The 27,774-nt window shown below is 44.4% G+C and overlaps 1 protein-coding gene across 2 annotated transcripts; it reads left to right on the top strand.

Moving 5' to 3' along the window:
- Positions 1-630: 630 nt before the first annotated feature.
- ehmt1b (euchromatic histone-lysine N-methyltransferase 1b) lies at positions 631-27,579 on the top strand. 2 transcript variants are annotated; one of them, XM_056578283.1, is made up of 26 exons: positions 631-656; positions 7,393-7,480; positions 8,390-8,901; positions 9,273-9,483; positions 9,644-9,792; positions 10,340-10,492; positions 10,712-10,780; positions 11,045-11,150; positions 11,468-11,599; positions 11,975-12,261; positions 13,018-13,259; positions 14,151-14,372; positions 15,352-15,434; positions 15,713-15,819; positions 16,080-16,202; positions 16,809-16,910; positions 17,604-17,708; positions 18,149-18,303; positions 19,309-19,479; positions 22,129-22,273; positions 23,326-23,403; positions 23,656-23,771; positions 24,151-24,237; positions 24,356-24,434; positions 24,734-24,909; positions 25,258-27,579. In XM_056578283.1, exons 1-26 carry the CDS (start codon positions 636-638, stop codon positions 25,439-25,441), a joined length of 3,903 nt encoding a protein of 1,300 aa, XP_056434258.1. In that variant the 5' UTR covers positions 631-635; the 3' UTR covers positions 25,442-27,579. The 2 variants fall into 2 exon arrangements, with proteins under 2 accessions (XP_056434258.1, XP_056434259.1); XM_056578284.1 differs by having other exon boundaries at positions 641-987.
- The last annotated feature ends 195 nt before the right edge of the window (positions 27,580-27,774 follow it).

Here is a 27,774-nt window from a genome sequence, read left to right as displayed (position 1 = left end):
TCCGAGGTCTAAAGGACGAAGACACTTGGACCTGCAAACAGTACAGAGAGGCAAGGAAGGGTTGTTGTATATATTCAATCAACTCCCACATCTATGAAAGTGCAAGAAATAACTTGTATTTGTTATAGCAGCATTGAAAGCATGAAACAGCTATAACATGTGAATATTAAAGGATCATAGATCTATATATTTATAAAAGCAGTTTAGCTTATGACCACCATAAACCTGTTGTTTGGAATACAAACTGCTCGTGCAGCACTAGGCAAGATATGTAGGCCTATATTAAATATAATAATACATTTAAGATGGGGGAAATTGTATATTTATCTATTTCAACTGAGTCCAACGTTATTTGATGAGGTCCAAATCAATGTTTTCTTTCATCAATAAACTGACAAGCAACAGACAGCCCTCTGTTTAAGTTGTGAAGGGCAATTCCTTTGTTTTTTCAGGTATTAACGACCTGAATTTTATTGAATGTGTTTAATTCGCTTATTACATTTTCTAACATGATATTTACCAATGCATATTTAATGCATCGCCCCAAAAGAAATGTAACACAGGTGTGGCCTCTCGCGGATGCCAGAACGATAAAGATGACGTTCCTCGGTGGGCGGAGCTTATGTCCAGGCACCATGGATTCGGTAGGATCCGAGGTGAGTACGAGACCCGTTTACCACCGGTTTGAGAGATAAATCACCCGCTTACTTTTCCCGAAAAACAAACCGGGTTTGTTTTGAATACGGAGTCGGTGGTTTGGAGTCCGTGTCTTTCGTTAATTGAACCCCGAGCAACACAGAGCCGATTGCTTTTGTGTTGGACTGGAGGGCAACTGAATGTGTGCAGGAAGATGCTGCACCCGGGAATCTGAATCGGAAGAGGTTTTAGTCTTCAAAAACAAACGTTGAGTTCTCTGAATGCCCGTTCCGGGGTCCCGTCAGCCATCCACCTCTTCCAGCTCCAGCAGTAGTGTGGAATAAATCAAACGTGCGTTTTGGATACATTTTTGTTTGATGTGTGTACAGCCTGTGTTATTGAGGTGTTTAGTCGGCAGGACTTAGTGGCAAAGATGTATAGCTCAAATGGTTAGCTGCCTACCTAGTTAGCCGAGCCGGCTCACTTCTACCATAGAGCGATATTGTGACTGTTGAAGTTATTATCTGGTTTAACTACTTATGGTCCGAATAACGAATCAATGGGTTTGACCGGGGAAGCTTTAACGTCAAGGTACACCAGATCAGCCCAGAGTAGTATGGCATATGGCACCACTGGCTCAGATCCCTGCTATCTCCAGTAAAACATACATCGTTTTGAGATTTCGGTTTCGTATTGTCTACAGATTAATTATCTTGCTATGGCTTTGTGTGTGAGTGTGTTCTGAAGGAATGTAAAAAAGAGCGCGTTTTGTATTGTCCAACCAAGTTGCTTTGTTGTGGCCAAGTTGGACTGCATGAGGAGCGAGAACGTGTTCGTTTGTTGATGTGAGGAACTGGTGGTCCGGTTGATCATCCTGTCTGCTGGGCAAACCTATCTCTTATCATCTGACCCATCATCTTATTAGCATTGACTAGAGCAAGACGCTACTCAGCCACGACTACTCTTTATTTCGTAAATATAACCTCCAATCTAATAAGCATCTGGATACTTTTTGAGGATATCATTTTGTAGGCTATGAGGTTTCTGCAAGTTTCCCCCAATGCTGTGAGTTATGTGTAGGACAATTAGGGTTTACCCATTATAAATAAAGTTGAGGTAAAAAACATCAATGCATCCAGTTTCGTCTTATTAACAGCCTCAACTCAAAATCGAGTCTTCTGATAATTCGATAGATTGATGATATGTATTACCCAGATGGAAAAGGGAAGAAGGGCGAGAAAGTATCACTAGGCTACCTTCTATCCGAGCATTGATCTATGGAAAAATACATTTGAAATATAAAGTACAAATACAAATGTATAGTTAACTTTAATATAAAAACGTTCATGCACTGGTCTGTTGTGTACGTTCTGCAGGTTCCATGAGACAAACACAAACCCTGGCTGTGACTCCCTTGTCATTCAGGAAGTGTAAAACATGTAGATGGCTCAACCGCCATGTTAAAGCAGCAGTATACCTTGCTTGCAGACTCAGTTATAACTGTTTATTTTACCAACACTATTTCTCCAATGTTGGTTTGGCAAAATAATTGTTAATGACATTTGAAACCCAGTGAATGAAATGCATCAGAGAATCCCTTGCATGTCCACACTTTTTGTCAGGAAGTAAAATAATAACTAATTTGAATATATGCTTGAGGAATTTGCTTAATGCACAGCTCAGCTACTATTTAGTAATTTAGCAGAAGCAAATCTAAAGTCCAACTTATTGAATTCAGATGTGTCATCAAAAGCAAGTATGGGATAAGCATCTGGTTAAGGATGCCTACGGATAAGACTCGGACATTGGGGTTCGAAACCTGAACCTTTCGGCTGGGAGTTAAACACACTAGCCTTAGACAATACTGACATTCTCTTAATGTGTCGTGCCTTGCATTTTTTTTAAAAATGAATGATGCCATCATTAAAATGATATGGGGAACTTTCTCCTCTAAACGTAATTGTGTGAAAACCTGATCTTGGATGGGTCTTTTGGCTCTCCAGGTCAAAGACCTCCTCTGTCCACCACAACACATTTGGTTTCCCCCCCTGACATGGAGATGTGTGTTGTCTCCAAAGACTCCACTGTGATGTCTCAGCTTCCCTGAGAGCATTCATCCAAAGTCAGCTTCATTTGTCGGATTGGAATACAAGCTCACTTATCATGACCATGACCTAATCCAAAAGTGTTCAGTCTTTTCCTGATGAAAGTCAAGAACTTAATCTACTTGCTGTAACCAGAAACGGCTCAATCATCATTTATTAACTTATTTTTGATGACAATGTAGGCAGATCCTTTGGGGGAATTCTTTGGGTTACTGAACCCTGGAAAAAGTGGCAATGCTCAAAGAGGTTCTATGATCTTTCTAATTGTAGATTGATGGAGATGTCAGAATTGTTTCATAGGTGAAAGAAGAAATTGCTCTTTGGCCCTTAATGATGAAATGCCAAACCTAACAAAAACTCATCCACTCCATACAAGCTAGTTTTTGCATTACATGGCTTCTAAATTGCATATTTTTTTAAACTATTTTTCTATTGGGTTCATACAACGTACAATATTCAAATGAACGCTATAAATGATGTATTAGGGACTTAAAAATCCATAAGTACCTTCTTACCAGTAAAAAGATGTGTTGGTGTTTATCCTCAGAATCAAGAATATTTTCCATGGAAGATGTCAATGCACTGCTTTAACAGGATTCATTTAAATACCTCAATATAACTATATTCGGCATAACATGCTCTTCTTTTGTTCGGGGTTGACAGAACAGGACTTGGCAAACTACAAAGAACCAGAGAGCACTGAAAAAAGAGACAAAGTATTTTTGATTAACCGAGAATTAACTCCATACACATTTATCAAGGATTGTCATCACTTCCTACTTGAAACCGACCAACCCTGTTAATCAGGAATAGTAGCTTACCCATACTTCTTAAATCTAATTTGGTAACAAATTTGCTATTCCCCTCATGATTAAGTTTGATAGTCTTAGAGATTGAGAAGGTTGCTTGTAATTGAGACACCTTACTGGTTTCTTCCTTGAAGGGCTGGCTGGCTTTGACATGTTTTGTTTTTTCGCCCTGAGGACAATAAAAACATATTTCTACTGTCAGGACAGAGATCTACAAAGCCTTCTTGTCCACTCAGGGCTTCCCGTAGCTTCTCTTGAATCATCAACTCTGGATTTAGTGTGTCCTCCTTCACGTTTTTTGATCTTCCCTCTTTTGTACGATCAGCAGCAATGTCTTTTGAGTAAGAAAAAAAGGAAAAGCATTTGGAGAAAAGATGGCATTTCGTTAGGCGCCTACTGAGCATGCTCGGGGGAGACGGTGTTGGAAGACAGACTCACCAGGTCACATGACCAGCAGGATGAATGTGCATGCAGGGGAAGAAAAGGAAGAAAAGGGAGGGAAACCGATCTGCTCTGAGGCTCATCATGGTCTCTCACTCTTCCACTCTTCTTCTCGCTCTTCCCGCCTCTCACTCTCACTCCTGCATGTGCACTCCGCCACCCTCTTCCTGTCTCTGACGCGCTCTGCTACTCAGTGGAGGCCATGAGAAGAAAGCAGGTATGGAGTCTCCTCATCCTCCATTGAGAGGGGAAGCGTTAGCCCCATTACTCTGCTGGCTTGTCAGGGTCTCCTCTGGTGGTGCAAAGGGCTGGATTCTGAGGCTATGGCTCTGTGGATGATGTCTGTTTTTGCATTGCCGTTTTAGGAACAGTATTTGCTTTCCTAAGATTTGTAATTTAATACCGCAGTTGCATCCTCATCAGTTGATGAAAACATACATCCTTGTCGAACCTGATGAGCAGGCCATTGTTGCAGTGATAATCGCTGTGGGCCTTTCTGTTCCCGAGAGCAAAACGCTGTCAAGTGTCGTTTGAAGGGATTCGTAGCTTGGATTTGGTTGTGGTTTTTGGAAAGCAGTCAGCCACTGTGTCTTAAGGGGCAATGAAGGCCGGAATACAGGAGGGAACGAGGGGTGGCTGCTGGCTCTGTGGACGTCTGGAACCATGCCCATCTGGAGGATTGCCTCACCTGAGATCCTCTCTTGGGTTACCTCGCTCTACCGAGCTGCTAGTCCCTTCGGTCCGTCTTTTCCTCTCCTGCGTTCCCGTGTGTCTTCTGAACCTCTCTCGGTCTCCAACCCCAGGAATGAAATTATTCAGGTGTAACATACTACCATTTCAGAAAGTATAAAAATAGGGAAGGCCTTTTCTCTGAGTCTCTGCTGGAAGCACTGTGTTTTCAGTAGATGAGGGGCATGAGGCACCAGTTTGGTTCTCTCAGACTGAACCTTCACTTTGATTGAGGAGAATGCAGAACAAAAGCAGACGCCATTAGTAATACAATTGAGATTGGATGGAAATGATGTGGGGAAGCTCTGTAGGGAGACTGTAATGGCACTCCTCATCAGGGTAGTGGTCAATGATCTGCCTGAAGGCTTCCTGTACTGCTTCTCTCTCGTCTCGGTATCTGAATCACGCAGGCTGAGTTTAACCCGCAGGGTTTCGGCTCTGTATGAAAGGTTGACTCGGTGTACATGCATGTCTTGTGTCATGCATGTTTGTAGCCTTTCAGACGGACGTAACCGGACTAACAGATGGGCCTAACCCGGGGAGACCCAAATACCAACCCTATTTAGGGTTCTCGGTCTGTCCATGGTGTGGGCATTATTTAAACGATTTTTAAACTTGGATGTGATTGCCATATGACATAATTAAAGCACTTGATATTTTCAACGTAATCTACAAAGGCTGTTGGTCCTCTCTTTTCTCGTATTTTCTTTGTAAAGCACCGCATTTCTATCTAGATACTCCTAACACTCCTTTAATGTGAATGCTGTGCCAACCAAGGGCTATCTGTACAGATGGGCTTGGAGTAGAACTGAAGCTACTTTCACTATCCCATGTAACCTAGTGTACCCAAGGCCTTTTATCGGTAATCTAGGGGGGAAACCGGTGCAACTCGCACAGCAAGTCTGTAAACACTCTGGTTAGGAAATGGCGGAGATCTGCAGACAGCTCTATCATGCTCCCCTCCCCCACCTCTTCTTCTCTCTTTCATGGGTGCAGTTCCTCGGCCGGCCACTAGGGGGAGAACAGGGGAACAGTGGTTTCCTGTATGACTTTCTAAAACTCAGGAGCAAAAAGTGAACCTTGCATTGGTTGAATACATCCAATAGAAACCTTTCACCAGATGAGCCCTGTTGCCTGTTAGATGTCCATTGACAAGGGGACTCTGGATTAGACCTGAGCTGAAAGCTCTTGTGTTCTGCCTGTGTGAAGGGCATATCACTACTCTATTCTCTCTCTTGACTGAAAGGCAGGTTGTCACTCTCTCCTTTGCTGTGTATTTCCAGGAGCCTTGGTTTGAATCATGTTCAATGAGTGGATTGTCTGTTTTGGACTGTAGAGCAAGAGGTTCCCTCTCTTTCAAGCAGCAGCAGCAGCAGCAGCAGCAGCTAGACTCGTTGCGCCTGAATCCCATTGTAAAGGCCTCTCCCAGATTTGTAATTGTGCACCCTCTAGTCTTAACTTTTGACAAATATAAATCGCAATACATGTACAATGTCTCTGAAAGAGTCTTTGGGAAGCTTGGGACTTAAGACGAGTTAAGCCAGGAGATGAAAATATAGGGACGGAAACCGACAGCAATGCTTGTACTGCATTGAGGCCTCAGAGAAAGTCCTGGTTTTGTTGGAGAGGCGGCTAAATAGGATCAGAATAGGATGTTTAACCAACTCATTTCCAATTGAACATTCTATTATTTTTTGCTTTATACAGACTTGATGAAGGAAGAATCTGTGGTATTGGGCTATTCACAAGTTTGAAGTGCACATTGGTAACTCAAAGCAGGCCTTACGTTTTTAATCTTTGCATATATGCTCAAACTATATTGTGTTATCGGTATCAAAGTGTTCTATGGTTACAAGGTAAAAAAAAAAGTGTTTGTAGAGAAATATATAGGGTCCTGTAATTCACTGGTATTATGCACTCAACATTCAACCTCAAATGTTGAACGCAACCCCAGGTCACCTGCTGTGTAGCACTATTTTCTAATGTAGCATTAAATGCTAAGGCACCAGAACATGCTTGGTACCCTAAAATGCTGACAAATGAGTTAAATAGACCCTTCTTGCTTTGAACAATGGTGCTAACTAATGATTGTAGAAGTAGACTGATAAGATCTACTGGCTGCTTTGACAAACAGGAAGAACAAAACGTCAGATCAGGATGTGTGCGTAACGTGCGTCTGGAGGTCAATGCTTCCGCGGGGCTAGCATGAAGTGGTCTGCTACTGGCAGTAGAGCAGAGGGGCTTTACTGCCTGACAGTTGCCATGGTTATCAGGGGAAGATGATGGGGAGACTTTTTAGTTTTTAGATCAGCCTTTTGGATGTGCCTCTTCCTCTAAAGATGAAAGGGGGAACTGGTTATGGTTGACGGTTAAGGGTGTGCTTTAGAAGCAACGGAGGATCGGTTCCAGTCGGTTGTCCATCGGTTATTTTTTTTTCAAGTGACAATGGAAATACACCTGGCCCCTTCTCATTTAGTTCCTTCCCTGTGGTTATTATCACATTGATGAAACTGCTGAAACAACGTACGTGTTATTTTTATTTACTTACTCATCGATTTGGCCCCAAGCAGGCTTGATCTGACTTGTTCTTTAAATGCACTTTTTTTTTTTTTAACACTGATGCTTATTATTCATGTTTGCTCATCTTTTTATTTTATGACTCTGCCTTTCAGCCAACTGGTCTGGTGGGTGGTGTTGGCAAGGAGTCCTCCATCACAGAAGAAGAGATGGAGCCCCCAGCTGATGGAGAGATGAGGCTTGGTGAGTTGGAAATATCCTTCCATTCCGAGACCTTCAGTCGTGGCTTAAAGCTGCTCTCTAACTGTGTAACTCATTTACTGCATAACTGTCCTACTAGGCATGTACTATGTTCAGACTATGTGCGTATCAGTGGAGGCTTCTCCATTTAGGAGAGGGAGAAGATCCTCCTTAACATTTTTGAGAATAAAAAATGTTGATTGTTGAATGAATTAATGCCCCTAAATAGGACTACTTTAATGCCTATGTATGTTATGTTAGTTTCCCTGGGTAAAGGGACATTAGCACCCCCTATCGCCTATTGACAATTAGGGCTTGTTCACACTACCTCCGTCCGTCGGCGGACCTCGTTGACTTTGCATGGGGCGCTCGCCAAATGCATTGTGGGTCCGTCCGTCCATTCGGCTCCGTGGGCTGCGTCAAAAAGTGGAGAAATGTTCAACTTTTCAGGCAGCGCCGGATCCGTCGGCCAATCAGATCGCGGTTATGCAAATACACTCCACGCGTTTCCTGGATCCATTTTGCAATAACAAGCAGGAAGAAGCAGGAAAAATCCGCCGGTTATATTTTTTTTAAAGAAATGTGGAATGATAGCATTGTTTTTAGTCAGATGGCCGAGGGCGTGTCTGACGTATAGGGGACTAGTCTCTGTAGACGCATACTGCAGCCAATCAAATTGCTTCCTGCTACAAAGCCGATGTGTGGATATAAATACAAAAGATGACACAAACAACAGGTGACTAAAAACAAGCAGGGCTACCCGCGGTAGCCCTAGGGGGGAATTCCCTGTAGTGATTGAGCCAATGGGTTGTGGTTGGGCAACTTCATCGTTAACAGAAGTGCTAGCTTCAGTGCAAACATGTTTAACGAAAAAATGTCTTGCGTCAAAAAGTAATCGATTGTATCCAACAGGGCGAGATCACGAGGCAGCTAGCAGACTCTCCCCGTCTTCCCGGCCCGAGGCCTTGCTCAACGGCATGGAATTGGACCACGGACCCAAGAGCGCGACCCACTGCTTCTCCGCCGGCCCCGTCTCGTTCATCAGCGGCAACGGAACGTCCCACCTGGTCGCCCCGCACGGCTCGGTCGTCGGCAGCAATGGGTTTATCCTGGACAAACGGGGTGGGGGGGGTTCAACCGATGGCGGGATTTCCCCATGCAGGACTAACTGGCTCCCCCCCGGGGCCACGCTAACGGCACACTCTGCCAAATCCCCCCCCCCTCCCGCCTCCCCCGTCCACGCAAACAGCTCGGACGCCTGGCAGAGCGACGGCGACGCTGGGATGGCGTCGGGACGCCGGACGCCAGAGACTACAAACGTCCCGGGCCTGTCCGCCACCTCGACCGGCACTCCCCCACCGCCCGTCACTATCCACAGAGCCCGCAAGACCATGTCCCGACCTGCTGTCAGCCTGGCGCAGAAGGTAACCACAGTACAGGGATAACCAGGCCTGTGGCTGCACCACTAATGGATAGTGTAGGGTGTTCTACTCCCAAAGGTCTGCTGCAAGACCGTTTCCAGATCTGCGATCAGGTCGCAAAAGGTCCGCTCGAGATTATTAGACCAGATGTCAATGATACCAAGCACCACCGTCTAAAACTAAAAGAGTAGGAAAATAAAAGTGGAGTCAAAGTCCATTGAGATAAGGCCAGGATGGTCTAATGGATAGGATTTTCAGGGTAATGGGTCCAACCAACATGTCCGCAGCCTACATATACCCCTACCATTGAGCGAGGTGTCTTGCGATTCCAACCCAGTGACCCTAAAGTTATCTTTGGTTTCCGTCCTCTGCAGCTTCTCAACAGGGAACGGAGGGAAGCACACTGTGTGAGGCCGGAGGTCGAGAGCGTTGAGATGGACTCCCACCTCCAGCCTTCCCTCCACCACCAGCTACCTCAGAGCCCAGAGGAGACGACTCCATGTTCAGCCCCGACCACCTCCTCCTCCCCGGCCACTCCTTCACCACAAGCGCCAACCACCTCCTCCGACGACAAGATCCCACTGGGTTAGACTGCACAGTCTAGACTAGAGCACGCACCACAGCACCACAGCCCCAAAGCCTCCCTGGGTTCATAAAGACTGACACTAGGAATATTCCGATGGCCGAATACGACGAGAGAGTGCAAGTATCGTTAAATCCTTTAACTTTTGCATTCTGTTTTCAGCGTCTCAGGCTGGGGTGTGGAACTACCGCAGGAAGAAGAGGAAAATGGGCACCTACACCCTCATTCCAAAGAAGAAGAGGCGAATTATGAAGCAACGGTCGATCCGGGAGATGTACAGACGGATAAACAAACCGGTTCCCAATCCCCAGGTCTTTGCTCCTGCTGTTTAATACGTTTGCACGAGTTTATAGCTACTCACACAAAACAGGTTTTAGATGAACAATCCTACATCTGATAAAAGCTGAGCTCAAAATCAAACGAAAAGGGCGTTCTTCTTTTTGCTTTTCTTTTTAAATGCGTAATTTACTATCAACAGCAAACACAAACTCAGCAATCATTAGTAAACTATAAAAAAAGGGAAGCTTTGAATCAAAACTGTCCAGTCGGCTTAGGCGGTTACTATTTTTTTATGCCTTCATACCCTACTGACATTTCCCGGGTATACGGTATCTGACGGTATTTGTGTTAAAAAAGCTAGAGCTGAGCTGCTGGTGATAGAAGTCATTGTAGCATGTATGACGTTGGCTAGCCTACAATGCTGTGTCTTGTATGCACATAGCCAAATTCGAAAGGTTTTGCTCTTTTATTCAGCCATCATTATCTATTTTGTCCGTACTTGAATGTCGGTACATTCTTTTTTCATTTTCTTTCTATTTACTTATTTCATGCGTTTGAATTCTTCTCTCCATCTGGTAGCCAAAGGAGGAGAAGGGTTTGAATGGGGAGAGGATGGAGAACTCTGAGGACGAGTCTGAGGAGATGTATGACTGGGATGAAGAGGAGCAGGACGAGGAGGAAAATGGCAAGAGCTCCCAGGACCTGAGCAGCACGTCTGAGCCCGTCTCTCAGGTTGGAGCAAAAAATACATCGGTTGTCTTGATAAGTCACCACATTTCACAATGTTGTGAAATGCCTGGTTCTCAGTTTTTACAAGCAGTTGACTCTGCAAGGTTTAATTCCATGCATTATATTTCCTTGCTTATTGAGGCCTGTGTTACTTTGTGATATGAATATGCATTCCGCTGTATGTGGTGTTAACTGTCTGTTTTCCTTGGTGTGATACAACAGGGGGAAGACCAGGAGACTGAGGACTCAGTGGAAGAGGAGGGAGAGGAAGACGATACAGAGTCAGACTTGGTATGTTCAGACTTCTACCTGGCATCATTAGAGCCCTCTACAAATGATACTACTTGTGACGCAATGCTCCCAATGCTCAATGGGAATGCGTCCCGAGTACGGCTTGCACCATGTTTAAAGGGAGTCAAATGCTAACCCTTTCGTGCTGTTCTACCATGGTGTTTGTTTGTCACTCTTGTAACGGGACCTATTTTGAAGGGGGGTTCTTAGGTTAACCATCAGATGGCATTGTGCGTTCGTTCAAATGATTAATCTCCACCTCAGAGCTCTGAATCCAGTCAGAAGAAGAAGAAGATGCTGAAGAAAAAGATAAAGCCAGACAGTCCCTGGCTAATACCATCCAGGATATTGAAAAAGACTAGGGTCAAAGGTAATGTTTTACAACTCAACTTTCACAGTTTATGAACAACATGGAGGATTTGGTTCTTGGTTGGCTTTGGGTTTTTCTACCTGAGAAGCGGACCTACTTGCCAAAGAAGGATTCTGTCATCAACGATGATTGGAATTGATGCTTGTATATAAAAGGTTGTGTACTTTTCTAGTCTAGTCATAGTGTATCCTTTGATATATTTATGATTTATGGTCAAGGGTTGGTAGTGGTGTAGTTTGACGTCTCCTTGGCCAGAGGCCTTGCTCAACGGCACAGAATTTGACTGTGGTTTACCTTTTTGACCTCTTTCCTTCCAGGACCTGAAACCCAAGCCCTGTCCCAGGCCTCATCCCTGGCCCAGGCTGACTCCCTTAGAGGGTACACCAAGATCCTCCCCAAGCCTTTTCACCCCAAGGTCCCAGAGAGCCTCTTACCCTTCCAAAACGCTGGTGAGAACCTGCTCCAGGTCCTCTGATATACATGCAAAGGGAATGTTTACTCTGTCTGTAGTGGCTGATCTACTCAGCGCATCAAATCTACTCGAAATCAACACAAAAATCTATGTGTACCATCTCTGTCAAATTGGACTCTGGCCAAAGTAAATCCTAAGGGTTTAGATCAGACGTATTGTGGCTATGGCAACATAACAAGGGTTGGGGGACGATCCCAAATTAGCAACACTCACCAGCTCGTTACTGGCATGTATCTGGGTTCACCTCGGAATACAGAGCCTTTTGAAAGACAAGACAGAATGGTAAAGATACATGTGACACCTGTCACTGTAGTGCAACACGTCCTGAAGGCCTACCCCGTACCCCCCCCAGGCGTCTCCAGGTCGTCCGCGGTGGCCGACTGCCTGGCCCAGGAGATACCGCTGTGCAGCTGCCGCATGGAGACGCCCAAGAGCCGCGAGATCCTCATCCTGGCGGACAGGAAGTGCATGGCCACGGAGAGCGTGGACGGCCTGCTGCTGCGCTGCCAGGCGGCGGCGCTGAAGCACGAGATGATGCGTCCGGCCAACACGCTGCAGCTGCTGGTGCTGTGCGACGACCACCGCGCCGGCATGTTCGAGCACCAGTGCTGCCCCGGCTGTGGCTTCTTCTGCAGGGCCGTGAGTAGCGCCGCGTTTTCACCTGACCCTGGCAGACCCAGGGCTATGATGCGCTATGAGGACTTGACTTGTACCACGCTTTACGTGCTAAATGTGCCACTCTCGGCTCATCTGGAGTCATTGTAAGTTAGCCATTTAATAGGCTAGCTGCTAACGCAGAATAATAATGTATTAACCTACGCATCCGTGTGTCATTGCGACAGCCTACCCGGGGTAAAGATGTCCTAACCCCTTCAGCATTGCATGTCCTAAGTGATGCTAATGCTGATGCTCAAAAGCCGGGGTTGCGCCTGGGAGGGTTTGTGTGTTTCGAGGGTGGAGTGCGTTATCTTGGAGGAGAAGGAGATAGGGCTGTGTTCAGGGTCCAAAATTAACATCGGCCACCAGCCTATGGCTGATGGTTTTAACCATTCGGCAGGTAAAGTGAAATGCAGGCTTACATGTCAAAATAACTGCCTGGCCATTTAAACTTCACAACAATGGTTATGAGACCTAGGTGTGTTGCAACTTGTGAACCACAGTTCTAATGTATTGCATATTCTGAGAGAAGAAGAAAACAATCCAGAACCTGCTTATAAGGTCTGGAACGGAGACTCGGACAACAGGTGTCTTTTTTTAACCCAGTCATCGTTCTTGTCAAATATGAAAGAGAACGTGTGGTTCACCCCCCCACCACCCAACCACCTTCATGGTCAGAACTTTATGGAAGGTTTCCATAAAGTTCTGACCATGGACTTCTCTCTGCTCCCGTCCCAGGGGACCTTCATGGAGTGCCAGCCGGACCTCAGCATCTCGCACCGCTTCCACCGGGCGTGCGCCTCGGTGCTGAAGGGCCACAGCTTCTGCCCGCACTGCGGCGAGGAGGCGGGCAAGGCCAAGGAGGTCACCATCGCCAAGGCCGACACCACCTCCACCGTGGCCCTGGTGGTCCCCCAGCACCAGGGGCCCCCCACCCCTGGGGCCCTGGAGGGCCGCGCCGACACCACCACCGCCGAGGGGTAGGTTGGTGGAGACCGGGGGGGCGGGGGGTGGAACGCAGTCGTGTTCATGGATGTGGCTGTTTATATCTGTGTGTTTGGTCTAATTGGCCATAATGTTACTTTAAAAAAGTAATTAGTTATAGTTACTCACTACCTGTTCCAAAAAGTAACTAAACTACTTTATAATGAAAGTAACTAGTTACCAGGGAAAGTAACTATTTGCGTTACTGTAAGAACAAAAGTTGCTATTTGGCAAAGAATTTGTGGTGGTGGAGGTGTTTTTGGCCACTAGCGCTGTAGATGCGTGTGTCGTTTTACAGTTCTTTACATGCACGTTCTTGCATTTGAACTTAATGAATTTGAAGTATTGCTTATATCTCCACCTTGAAAATGCCAACCTTTCATCGGATTGCTCCGGACTAGCCATTTCTGCTAGGTGTGTGTGTGTGTGTGGGGGGGTGGGGGTGGGGGTGGGGGTGTGAGGGTGGGTGGCTCCGATTGGTTATCATGACTCTGCCTTAGCCAATCATAATCGCTTACCCGGTCTCCTCACTAGCAGTTTGTGTGTGGAGCCAGGGGTGCGTTCGTATACGCTTATTTTTATTCAATCATTTCATAGTAAGTAACGCGCCGCATTTAACGTTCAGTAATGGCGTTGTAACGACGGAAACAGTAATTAGTTAGATTAGCCCGTTACTAAAAAAATAACGGTGTTACCTAACGCTGTTCTTCTAAACGGCGTTAATACAAACACTGTTTCTTACAGTGCAGACATTCGTCTTTTATATTATTGTTATGATGCAAAATTTCCAGAGGATCTACAGGCTTATTTCACTTTAAAGTATTACCTCTAGGATGTAGTTGGATAACTGGGATGGAGTTGACGGTTCTCTTGTCCGGTCCTCCCAGCTCATCCTCTCTGGTGCTGAGTGCTGAACCTGGAGGCAGGGCAGACAGCTCTTTGTGCGTGGGTCCAGGAGACGGTCTGGACCGCTCCGCTCCCCCTGGTTGGCCCAGGATGAGACCACCTCTGGCTGGACCAGGCGTGGTCGCAACTCCCACGGCCGGGACCCCCCTGGGACCCCCCAAGGACACCCTGGAGACCATTCTCCAAGCCCTGGACATGGAGAAGTATGGATTACTGTTGTGGGATATTAACAACATCAATGATTACAATGGTCCTTGTCTTGGCAATTTCCTTTAACAGATATTGCGTCTAGGACAGATGAGATTTCTAAAGGCGAAAAGCACACCACACTTGTAGAACATGTATAAGCTAGGTTTAATGCATGCATACATTAGACTCCTCTCTAGCAGAGTGAGTCCATAATACAGTTTGACAGAGTTATTTATACAGTTTCAGATCCTTCCCACATTGCAGATGTCAATAATCAAGTCAGGTAATGTTAACCCATGTTCTCATCGAGCAGAAGAGTGCCCAAGAGGATGTCCTATCCCAGTGTTTCCCCCAGCACTGTATGGTTAAGGCGGCCGCCTTAACAACAATAGGGCCCCGCCTTGACTACCAATGTATAAAAAATATATATAATTTTTTAATGTATATATTTTTAACTATCATGCATTAACAATGTACAAAACTTTCGTAGGGAAAGAAAATATATTTCCATCAGGTACAATAAAAAAGATAAATAATGCATCGGTAATACTGTGCACAACAATAGTCGTGCCATGAAGCTTTTTTAATTGTATTGAAACGGCGGCATCAGGTGGTTGTATATATTATTGCGAACTGAAACCCTCGGTGAAGACTGCAGGGCTACGAGACCCCCCCCCACCCCCCCGGGTTTACATTTAGATGCCACTGAGGAACGTAGGACAGATGACCAGAGCGCAAGGGTTAACATTTTGACGACATCACTCACTCCAACGGGGAGGTGGCTGACCCAAGAACAAGGGTCAATACGTAGACAACACTGAGGAAAAGCAGGTTGACAAGACAATACACAGAATGAAAAACAAAGACTATATGATTAAAAGGTAGAAAAACATACGATTTTTCCATCAAATCCATCATCAAAACCAGTGTGTGGGTTTTTGTATACGTTGTTGTTATTGTTGTTATAAATTAATACACTTTTTCTTCAACCAGGCCAAAGAAATTGCGGTTCCATCCGAAGCAGCTATACACCTCCGCCAAGCAGGCGGAGCTGAAGAAGGTGGTGCTGATGTTAGGTATGTTGGCACCACCTCCAAGTAGTCTGAATACATTCTGAGCCCAAAGTCTTACCAGTTCTCCAACTGATACGGGCTAGGGTCTGACCCCACTTATTCTGGTCAGTGGGGTCAGAGTAGCACTGGCTAGGGTCTATACTATCTCGTGACAAAAACGTGTTGCAAGTCCGAAATAGACTGTTTTCAGGTAGACAGAAATAGTCTTGACCACTTCTTCATCGCATAGACCGGTTTCTTACTTCCTGATAAAGTTCTCCCCTTCTCTCTGTATGTCACAGTGGACGGCATCGACCCCAACTTCAAGATGGAGGCGCAGAACAAACGCACTCCGCTCCACGCCGCGGCCGAGACGGGGCACGAAGAGATCTGCCACATGCTCGTCCAGGTACAGCTGGCTGAGGGCTAACAGATCATGAAAACGTTTCTCTGATGACTACCCAGGAGATGCCGATTTACAGCAAGACACAACATATAGTCTCATGGAGATAGTCAATTCTGTTCAATATTTATGGTTGAAGTTTTACTGTTTGAACTAATTGAGATGGTAAAATGATTTTATATTTGGTATACACACGCATGGCATACAGCATGCTATAATAAGTCACTCACAAAGCACTGCTAAAGCTGTGCCTCCTGTGTGTCCAGGCGGGGGCTAACCTGGATATGTGTGACGAGGACCAGAGGACTCCCCTGATGGAGGCGTGTGAGGGGAACCACATGGAGACGGCCCGGTACCTGCTGAGGGCGGGGGCCAGCGTCACACACAAGGTACACGGGGGTCTCCAGATGGGTTATTTGACATGGTAGCGCAGGCGCCCCCTCTCAGGCAGTCACAGGGTGGGGGGGATGTCCGAATAGGTTTTGGGAGAACCGTGATACAAACAGTATACACAAGGCCTTTTAGGGTACTTGGTGTAAGAATCAGAAATTCCTTCGCATTACCGCCCCCTTTGGCCTTCAGGGAACTGCAGCCTGGTCAAGCTTGCAAATTGAGGGTTGCGACGATGGGACTGGCGTTAGGGGATATAAGCATTTAAAAATAAAAGTTATAAAAAATCTGACGTTCATGACCTTGTCCCTTTTTCCCCGGGAAAACTGCCCACTTCAAATAACATAGAAAGCTGTTCTAGCAATGGAGAGAGAGACAGTGAACGTGTCATTTTAAGTTCAGTTACTTCCTGTTAATATATTATTGGTTTAAAGTAATTTTATGCATGTGAAACCCTACACTTCAATAATAATTTCCAGAAAAACTATCTACACCAGCCGTAACCATTTACAGGAAGGCTTTTAGACATGGGCTATTCACGTACCGGTACAGATTGAAGGTGTGAGCGTTTGTGGTTTAGCTGTTTTTGACTTGTGGTTCCTCAGGACGTCGAAGGCTTCACGTGTCTCCACCTAGCGGCGAAGTCGGGGCACTACAGGGTGGTGGAGTACCTTCTCTCCACCCAGCTCATCGACATCAACTGTCAGGTACGCACTTTCAACAGGACACAATGGGACTCTGAACCTTCCATGAACCCACGAACACTGACTAGCAAGGTTCTGTGTCTGGAACTAAATCTTTCTTTTTTTTTTAATTGTATCTTTATTGAGGCCACCAAGTTTCAAACATCGTAGGATACTTTTCCTTTTACATAGTTTCTCTTATGATTTACAGGTTCCTGATATATAGGAAAACAAAGTGCAATAAAAAGGAAAGAAAACCAAATACAAAAATATAACTACGAGGATTTTTCATCCGTGTCATTACCTCATATCAATAACAGTTTTCTTTCCAGGCCCATTTTTTTTTTTTTTTAACAATAAGAACAGTTCAGACAAGGGGGAGTTTCACTATGCCTCTCTGAGAGAGATTAAATAAAAAGAAAAAGGACAAGCATATATATATATATAGATATACACAAATACAGCCAAAAAAAAAAGAATGGGAACTAAATCTTTCAATTGTCTTTCTTTTTGTTCTCCTTGTTATTTTTGGAGAATCAATTTTCTTAGATAATGAAGATCAGAAGTAATTTTCATACCCATATTATTTACATTGTTAATTTTTTCATCATCATTCATTCCTTTTATTGTCTTGGTATCTTTTTGGGTCCCCACCATTTCTACCGTTGATATTCTGATTCTAATTCTTCCATGATATTTCCAATGCGTTTCCTCCAGGACGACGGTGGCTGGACGGCTATGATCTGGGCTACGGAGTACAAACACCTGGACCAGGTGAGGCTGTTGCTGTCCAAAGGAGCCGACGTCAGCATCAGAGACAAGGTGGCCATTTTAATCCCTTCATTCTATAGACATGCATACATTTTATGCTTCCTTGCTAAATACTGGTTTTGCTGTGGACATACATTTGTATATTATTTTCTTATAATTTAATAAATAGATACTTAATTTTTCTTTTGCCAGATGTTTACAGTTTTTTGCCTTTATGTTTGCTATTTTAAAGCTTAAATCCTTTTTGTATGGACATATTGTGGCTCCTGTGATTTTGACGCTATACATGCATACAGTTATGGTTCATCCTGCTATCTCTCCATGGTAGTCATACCGTTCATATGAAAGTCTGCACAATGTATTTCCCCGAATGTCCTGGTTCCCACCAACGTTGTCCTCACTTGCCCTCCACCTGCCTGCGATCGGATGTGCGTGTGTATCTTGTTGTACACCATTGATCAATGAAACGACGGCCGTGTGTCCCCTGTCAGGAGGAGAACATCTGCCTCCACTGGGCGGCGTTCTCCGGCAGCGTGGAGATCTCCCAGCTGCTCATCAAGGCTCACGGAGAGCTGCACGCCGTCAACATCCACGGGGACTCGCCACTGCACATCGCCGCACGCGAGAACCGCGTCGAGTGTGTCATGTGAGTCTTTATTTAAAGGAGATATGTTATGACGTTTTCATAGCAAGTAAACATAGTATCTGAGTTCTAGAAAACATGTTTTTGATGCCGTTTGCTGGATATAGCTTTTAGGAAAAAGAAATCTCTCCTACCACTATTCCCCTCTGTTTCAGTCCCTTCAGAATGCGCTGTTTCTGGTGTCTGTAGCTTTCATGCAAATGAGCTGCTGCCCATTGACCAATGAATACAACTGTATTTGAAATTCGCCAAAGATCGTGGCATCATACCTGTCTGGAAGCCTCTCAGACACGATCAAAATTACTATGTTGAAGATCGTATGAGACAAATGACCATGTTTAAAAAATAAAATCCAGTCGGGCTGTCAGAGAGTGGGCTGTGGATTTAGCGCTACTTAGCGTATATATTTATCGAGACATTTATTGTAATCGTTCTACTACACGTGGCCATTACACTGTCACGCTGTAATTTTCTTAATCCGTATTCACACAGTCCCAGCGCGGCCTACATATCTCCATTTTACTTCATTAACACTTCAATCCATCACACATTACGTTCAATGTGCATTAGGATGTTGCTCAAGGGTTTGGATTGTATAAGGAGGGGAATATAATGAATTGTGTGTTTTTATTCAGGTATTTGTCTTTTTATTTCTATTTGTCTTAATTTTTTTGTACTGGGCTAATAGCAGAAACCAGACTATGCATAGCACTCACTAAATCCAGTCAGGGGATGTCGATCACCCTGTGTTACTTTGTGGACCCAGAAGGTTAAAGTCGGCCACAGTGCCTTCTTTTGTTTGTTTTATTTTGTTTTATTTCAATGTTTAGGCAGAAGCTTATTTCCACCAATCCTGCCTCGCTGCTAAGTAACTTATCGTTGAAAGTCTAAATGTAACGGGGGGCCAAAGGGATGTCGCCAATACACCTGATTAGAGGCGATTCTGTCCCACAGTCCAAAGCATCCCATAATATTAACAACCAAGCCTGTTTTCTTGTTCTCCTCCAGGTTGTTCCTTTCCCAGGGGGCCAACGTATACCTGAGGAACCGCGAGGGGGAGACGCCCCTGGACTGCTGTGGCCAGACCTCCAAGGCCTGGCTCTGCCTCCAGGACAACCGCAGGCAGAGGCAGGCCCTGAACAACTGCCCCCCGGAGGACACCCAGAAGGTCCTCAACAGGTGGGTCCCCTGAACTCAATCGATGGATTTAGAATTAGAAAATGTTGCTGCGATTTCGGCCAAAGCGCGCTTGCTAACGCGCTGCTTGCTAACGCGCTGCTTGCTAACGCGCTGCTTGCTAGTGAGGGCTTGCTGGTGCTCACCTCTGCTGTAAGAATGCAACTGCAAGGATTAAAATGAAATGTTTCCAGCCTTGGTCTTGAATGATCAGCAATAACAAAACTTTCCGCCTTTGGGTTTGAAGACGTCCAAGATGTTTTTTAAGACTTTTTGGGGGTTTGTTCTGACCTGCCTAGAGGATCTACTGTTGGTATAAGAAGGAACTATTTGTCCACTTGTGAATTAAATGTTCTATTACCAGATGGCTCCTCATCTCCAGACATGCTGTCGCGTCTGGTCAAAACACTCTGGCTTCATATCCAATCATTTATAGTTTTCTATTCAATATTTGTACGGAAAACATTTTGTATGTGCATGGCCTGCTGACAAGCCGCTGGGGTCACTGTGAACTGCGTGGCCCAGGCCAAGAGGTTCATGCCCATGGGATCTAGAATCTTATCCCTTAGCAACAAGCTGCATATTTTCCTAGACCCTTCGAGGACCATTGTCCTTCAAATCATGCATACTTAAGTTCAGTTTTCCCCCCTCTGTTGCAGGAATGATTAGTTAGACACATTATTTTCTCTTGCTTGACATGCATATACAACATTAACATACCCACATACCACAACAACCTGTTTCTGACAAACTATGTGTAGCAAAGGCTGTTACTACACGCCAACCTGGTGGCTGTCACACTCCACCTAGGTGGCTTCCTTTGGGCTCCTCCAGACCAAAGACACAGGGGGGGTGGTGTTAAAAATCAAGGTTCATTGCAAAGGTTTGTTAATGAACATGGCAAGGGTGCTCCGCTGCCATCCAGGATATCTCCCCAGTGTGTGGAGATGGCTGACTGATGACTGAGCTCACCCAGAGCTAGACTCAGCCAGATGAGGTTGCTTAAACCAGCCATCATCCACACACACTCCCACTGTCCACACTATAAACTATACTTTTCTTCAAATAAGATTCTATGAATACCGATATATATATATATATATATATATATATATATATATATATATATATATATATATATATATATATATATATATATATATATATATATATATATATATATATATATATATATATATATATATATATATATATCAGTGGCGGCTGGTGGTTTTTAAAGTGAGGGAGGAAGGACTGCGCGCTTGGTTGCCATTGGCCTGCTTGCACTGTTGGTGTATGGTGGCATAAGAATGTGAGACTCAAGTTGTTTCAAGGTGTTTTGGTGAACTACAAAATAGCAGGGAGGGAGTTATGTGAATACAATTTATACAAAGCCACCAGTGGCATCACTGTAATTTGAGAAGGAAAGGATGCAAAGCATATTAGTCAAATCAGGCCTACTATTGATTTGTAAAATAAAAAAATCTGGGCCTATCATTGGGCCTAGATCTCGACGGGTGTCAAGATCACGTTGGTGCTCACCAACGTGATCTTGACACTTGTCGTGGCGTTTGGTTGCCCTATCAAGATTTTCCACATCAGTGAAACCATGAACAGCCCACGTTGGAGATTTGCTATTATTCATAAGCAAACAGGGCCAGCAATAAAGTCGATTGCTTGTAATGCTACCAGTAAGCCATGCGTACCTAGCAAACCATGTAGCACTCACAACACTGACGTTGCCATTACTTCTGGTCACCTTGATTTTGGGAAGTGGTCTACCTCTTTCTTTGGTCGCTAACTTAGCACTGTAACTCAATGAATGGAATGCTTTTTTTAATAAGACGTTAACAATGTCCTCCGTTTCCAACGTTTCCATTGTGCATTTAGGATCTCGCTATCGCAGATTTCACTTGCTCTGCGTCTCTGACTGAGCACCGCGGCAATGCAGACCGGGTTTGTTATCGACAGCGTTGCCAGATTGGGCAGATTTCCCGCCGAATGATAATTCTTCCAGCCTAAAATGGTTAAAAGTAGCCCAATTGGGTGGGAAATCTGACCAATCTGGCAACACTGCTCAACATCCAGGGATCCTGCTTATTGGTTCATAGCGCAGACGGATAGATTTTTGCGCGAATCAGACCCCTTAAGGTCCCACCCACTCAGAGGAGGACTTTCCTCCTCTCTCCCATTGAAACCCATGTTATCCACCGGCCGCCAGTACTTTCGGGGAAATGAATGGGAGTCAACGGAGGATAACGGAGGACCTTCCTCCCTGAAGTAATTGTCAATAGGCGATAGGGGGTGCTAATGTCCCTTTACCCAGGGAAACGAACATTATATATTCAAAGGCAATAAAGTAGTCATATTTAAGGGCATTAATTCATTACAATAATCTGGGCATCTACATTTTTTATTCTCAACAATGTTAGGGAGGATCTTCCTCCCTCTCCTCAATGGAGAAGCCTCCACTGATATATATATATATATATATATATATATATATATATATATATATATATATATATATATATATATATATATATATATATATATATATATATATATATATATATATATATATATATGACGGCGGGCTCTGTCACATCATAACGTCCTTCTAACCGCGGCCACTTCCTGTTTCCTGTGCAGAGATGTTGCCAGGGGACACGAGAGGGTTCCCATCCCCTGTGTCAACTCTGAGGATGGACAGACGTGTCCAGAGAACTACAAATACATCCCTGTGAACTGCGTGACCTCGCCCATGAACATAGACCGCAACATCACACACTTACAGGTGAGCTTAACTAACACACAACCTCACACATACCTACAGGTGAGCTTAACTAACACACCACATCACACACTTACAGGTGAGCTTAACTAACACACAAACTCACTCATACCTACAGGTGAGCTTAACTAACACACAACCTCACACACTTACATGTGAACCTAAATAACACACAACATCACACACTTACAGGTGAGCTAGACCAACACACAACCTCACAAACATACAGGTAAGCTAGACTAACACACAACCTCACACACTTACAGGCGAGCTAGACTAACGCAGAACCTCACAGATTGAAGGTGAGCCGGACTAACACACATCCGACATTTAGAGTTGAGCTAGATTAACGCACATCATCACACACGAACAGTTGAACTTGACTGACGCACATCTCACGCTAATGCGCGAGCTAGAGTAACACCCATCACCAGATTAAAATTGAGATGGTCAGACCCAAGCACTTACTGTACTGTACACGGCATACAATGTGCAGTAGTACGCCTAGGTTTCACAACAGACTCTATATTCTGTAGTTTGTCTAGCACTGCCCAAGGCCAGAGAACAGAATCTATTTTTTCTCCCTACATCGGCTAATAAAATCCAGTAGCAGTCGGGCTCTAGTCCATACACACCCCTCCCCAACCCAGCAACTGCCTCTTTCTCATAGGGGCACGTCAGTCAGGTGGTTCCTCAAGATGATCCGAGTCAGGGTTCCAGACCAAATTGCCTTTATATGACCTATTGCACACCTCTATGTGCCCACTTAGTTCCCAGGCCCTGGCTCATGCCCCAGTGGAATTGGGATTGACTGGTTATTGCACATTTTTCTATATCCCTACCAGTCTGCCATTTTTATATAAAAAACAAACAAACATACAATAGGTATCTGCACTACTCTGTGAATACCTAAGTACATTGATTTAAGGGATGATGAAGCTTGCATTCAATTCCAGTTGGTTTAAAGAGGAACTAATTACTTCAAATCAAACAACCTGAACAATCAATTTTAATAACAAAAAATCACCAATGCTGGTGTCTTCTTGCCCCCACAGTACTGCGTATGTAAAGAGGACTGCTCATCCAGCGTGTGTATGTGTGGACAGCTCAGCCTGCGCTGCTGGTACGACAAGGTGAGGAGCACTATCGGTGACTATCGGCCTGTGATACCAAAGTCCCAGCCAATGAATTCTCATTACTCCATAAATCTAATGGAGCCACTATTGTACTTATCATAATGTTCTGAAGTAGGTTAGCAGGTAGCGGTTTTGCCTCAGGCCCAACAATCTTTTACAGATAAAACTCGTTCTTCCGTGCTTCCTTCGACAAGGAGCGATGTAGAACTGAGGTTGTGTATTCCTACACTGTCCTTTTTGGCCCTATAGGCTGGCCGTCTGCTGCCAGAGTTCTGCAGGGAGGAGCCCCCCCTGATTTTTGAGTGCAACCACGCGTGTTCCTGTCGGAGGACCTGCAAAAACCGCGTGGTGCAGAACGGACTGAGGTACATCTGAACTTTGCAACAGGAATGCTCCTTAGACTGCAAACTATGCACGTTAAACCCTCAAAGTCCATCTCACACAATCCCATGCCGTTTCCTTTTGCGTCATGTTCTCTGGGTCCCCCGTTTGAAGGGAGGGTCCCCTTGTTTGTTGTTTACGTCAAGCAAATCCAGAAGGTCTATTCTGTTTACGTGATCTGATGGGCTCTCTTGTGAATCGTCCTCCACTAAAACACGAAGTACCCGTGGAAAAAATATGTATATTTATTTTAATTTCTGTCCTGAATTATAGCGTGGCTAGTAAAGTCGTGTTTTTTTTGTACTACATCATCATCACTTTGATGGATTTAACTTTTCATTTAATGAAGTCATTTGTTTTCAGGATCAGACTGCAGCTGTTCAGGACCCCTAAGAAGGGCTGGGGGGTACGGGCGCTACAAGACATACCGCAGGGCACTTTTATTTGCGAGTATGTTGTATTTGTACATTTTATGTAAAGCACAATAACTCAAACCCTACTTTTTGAAGTAACTGACGTAAATCTGTCCATCACTGATTCACTGTTAATCCTAACTGTTTTCTCCCAGGTATGTGGGGGAGATAATCTCAGAGGAGGAAGCTGAGATGAGAAAAAACGATACCTACTTGTTCAGCATGGACAACAAGGTACACACAGTCCTCATTGCAATTGATCGTTATCAACTTCCTTTATGTACCGGTACTTCTGTTTCTGGATAGCTTCATGGCAGTTTTATCCACCGGATGATCGCAACTGCACCTTGTTGATGTGTCTGTGTTGAGGTTGACACAATCAGCGGTGCTTCCGCACGACTTAATTCCAGTTTATGTCGCTTTCCCACTCTCCTTTTGCTGTCTCTCTCAATCTTTCACCTTTTCTCGCTCTCGCTCTCGCTCTCTTCTGTCTGTTTTGTCTGTTTTCGATTCTCTCTTCCACACTCTCTCAGCCAAAGGACGTTTACTGCATCGACGCCCACTTCTACGGGAACATCAGCCGCTTCATCAACCACATGTGCGAGCCTAACCTGTTCGCGTGTCGGGTCTTCACCAGCCACCAGGACCTGCGATTCCCTCACATCGCGTTCTTTGCCTGCGAGAACATCAAGGCTGGAGAAGAGCTTGGGTAGGGTTTAGAAACCAAACGAGGATGGTGGGGGTGTTCACCCATCCCTACTGAAAGTTTCTAGGTTCATTGGGTCCGCCAGTCGATCTTTAAACATCCTTAAGTTAAACATCCTTAAGCTAGATGCCATTTAATAACAAATGCCCTACACTACCATAGTGGCTCCACAGGACCTCTATCTTGATTATTCCCTTCACCTTCCATAGAACGGATCCAAGTTGATCGTTTTTAATAGTATAATTTAAATTGCAGCCATTCCTTTGATCTACTTATGATGATCTCCACAGTTCAGTAGGTTTGTACCGTGCCTTTCACTCAGGTATCTACTCTGTTCCCCGGCCTTCTCAGGTTCAACTACGGTGAACTCTTCTGGGAGGTGAAGAGGAAGCAGTTCAGTTGTGAGTGCGGCTCTCCGAAGTGCAGGTACTCCTCAGCGGCCTTGGCCCTGCTGCAGGCCGACAGCACGCCGGGCGACCGGCAGCAGCCCAGCACTCTGCCCGACACCAGCTCTTCCCACGGCCCAGCCACCTGAACCCCCTGGAGAACCGGGGGTCCACCTCGAGATCCACCATCTAGCTGGAGGACCGGGCTACACCCGAAGAAGCCGTTTCTACCTTGAAGATCCTGGATCTATCTGGAGGAACCGGGCTATACCCGTAGATCCTGGTTCTACCCGGACATTCTCAGTCCACCTATAGAACCAGGCTCTAGAGATAGTCTAGAGAACCTTGTCCTCACTCGTCGAACCTGGGTTCCACATTGACAACTCTACAACTTGGAGCTTAAAAACGTTGATCCCCACACGAAGAACAAACTGCTCCATGTAGAAACTGTCCGGTTCCCAAGCCTGTTCTGCCGTACTCACCACCAGCCACATTTATATGAATAGACACTCACCCATACATACATGAATGTACATGAATACATGTGTGTACTTTCTGACTCACACAGTAGAACATGAATACATGTACACATACATACACACAGATGGACTTCTTCACTCGCAAGACCTGTACAGTCAGCCTCTTCACCTCCCCCCCCCCCCCCCCCCCCTCTGAAAATGATGGGCAATTGCCACAGGACTGTCAAGCCCATCCAAGACAGTTACGCACACAATCATATGCACAATTCACTTGTGCAAAAATGCACCACTACTTCACCATTCAAACTTGTGTAATATACCATTAGGGGGCAGTACAGACAAGCAAACCTAATCTATCTTTTTTTGTCAAATCCATCTTTTCAAAAACCTTTCTTGGGAGATGCATCTTTTTACCGTGATTACAATAGAAACTTTGTCCAAATTGAGTAAATCTATTTTCTTGTGGCCACAATTATGAAATTGGACTTTCAGAGAGATGGCATGTTTTTGATGAAGACAAGACAAATGGATGGGAGCAACTTGGTAGACGTCTATAGTTAATTAGCATGTACCATTCCATCTAGAGAGCCCTAGTCCTAGTGCTTGTATTCCTGAGTTTGTCTGAAGAAAAATGCTCTGAACTAGTCGATTTCAAAGATAAACAGTGGACTTCGAGTGGAATTGTGGAATAATGAAAAAGTTGTTGGCAAAGTTATCTATGCCTACTTCAGTTTACTGAAAAAAAGTAGCCTCTCAGAAAAAACATACCATTTAACCAAAATGCTGGATATGTTTTCAACAGGGGTTCACATTCTGCCATGGTATTAGAACATCATTTTGATAAAAAATCCTTTAAACTCGCCCCTGAAAATCAAGGTGTGTGGTGCTAACATTTTTGATGTCTCTTTGGCTATAGTTGGTGAAAAGGGGCATCTTGCTACGAAATATCAATTGACAATAAATATCAATTGACGGCAACCAATAGTTCTTGAATCAATAACTTTGCAACCGTTTGATCCCATTCAAGCAGTGATGAGCATGAAAAGGTGCTAAAGAAGCATTTTCTTTGGTTTCCATTTTATATTTTACTCAAGTGAATATAGATGTAAAATAACGTTTTGTATGTTACCAAACTCTTCAGTTTTTTTTAACCTGTAGTTACTGTAGTTGGCCTGTTTTTAGTTATGTTAACAATGGCCAACCTGTCTTTGTGTCTTCAAATGGTATTAGTAAAGCAGTGACTCTTGTTGAATTGATTGCAGATAGACATTTAAAGAAAATAATTAATAAAAAAATGCACTTCGGTTTATGTTCTGTTACATCTCTGGATCCTGTACCTATCATCTAATTAGTTGTACCTTTTTCAATAAATTTACTACTAATGCATCGATTGAAGTTGTGATTACTGCGATGGCCTCCACAATGTTTTGATTCTTGTGTAATCCTCTACGTCTTCTAATTAGTTGTGGTTTTATTGTCAGGGCTACCTGCATTGTTGCACAAAGCCCATTAGAAGAAGGATTATGCCAAACAAAGTAGTGCTGTAGTAACTATAATATAAACAGATTCATGTTTGCATTATCTGGAAGGTGATTTAAACGGCATGTGGAACTTATGCTCTAGCACAGCAGAATTTACATCGGATGTGTTAATGCTGATGCTGTCCGACATTATAGTGGTCTCACAGCTCTTTTTTTACCCTGAGAAGGATCACTAAAGGATAAAAATACATTATCCTGAACCGACCCTTTAAAATTTGACAATCATTTAACTCATTTTTTTCTGATTAATACCATTTAATATAAAACTCCTGACATATTAGTTTTTTCCCCCATTATAATACATGTGAACTACACACCCACTATTTAAGAAACTGGATCTCCGAGCCCATAGTCTACTAAGTGGGTCTATACACGGTCGCCAGCAATTTCATTTTGATTCGCTTGAGGCCAGCAAATGAAATATGGAAGCAGCTGTGCATCTTCTTTAATGAGTTCAAAATC

This window comes from Gadus chalcogrammus, chromosome 19 (genome assembly GCF_026213295.1).
Source record: "Gadus chalcogrammus isolate NIFS_2021 chromosome 19, NIFS_Gcha_1.0, whole genome shotgun sequence".
In the NCBI taxonomy this organism is placed as follows: domain Eukaryota; kingdom Metazoa; phylum Chordata; class Actinopteri; order Gadiformes; family Gadidae; genus Gadus; species Gadus chalcogrammus.
This window is presented reverse-complemented; position numbering and strand designations above follow the sequence as displayed.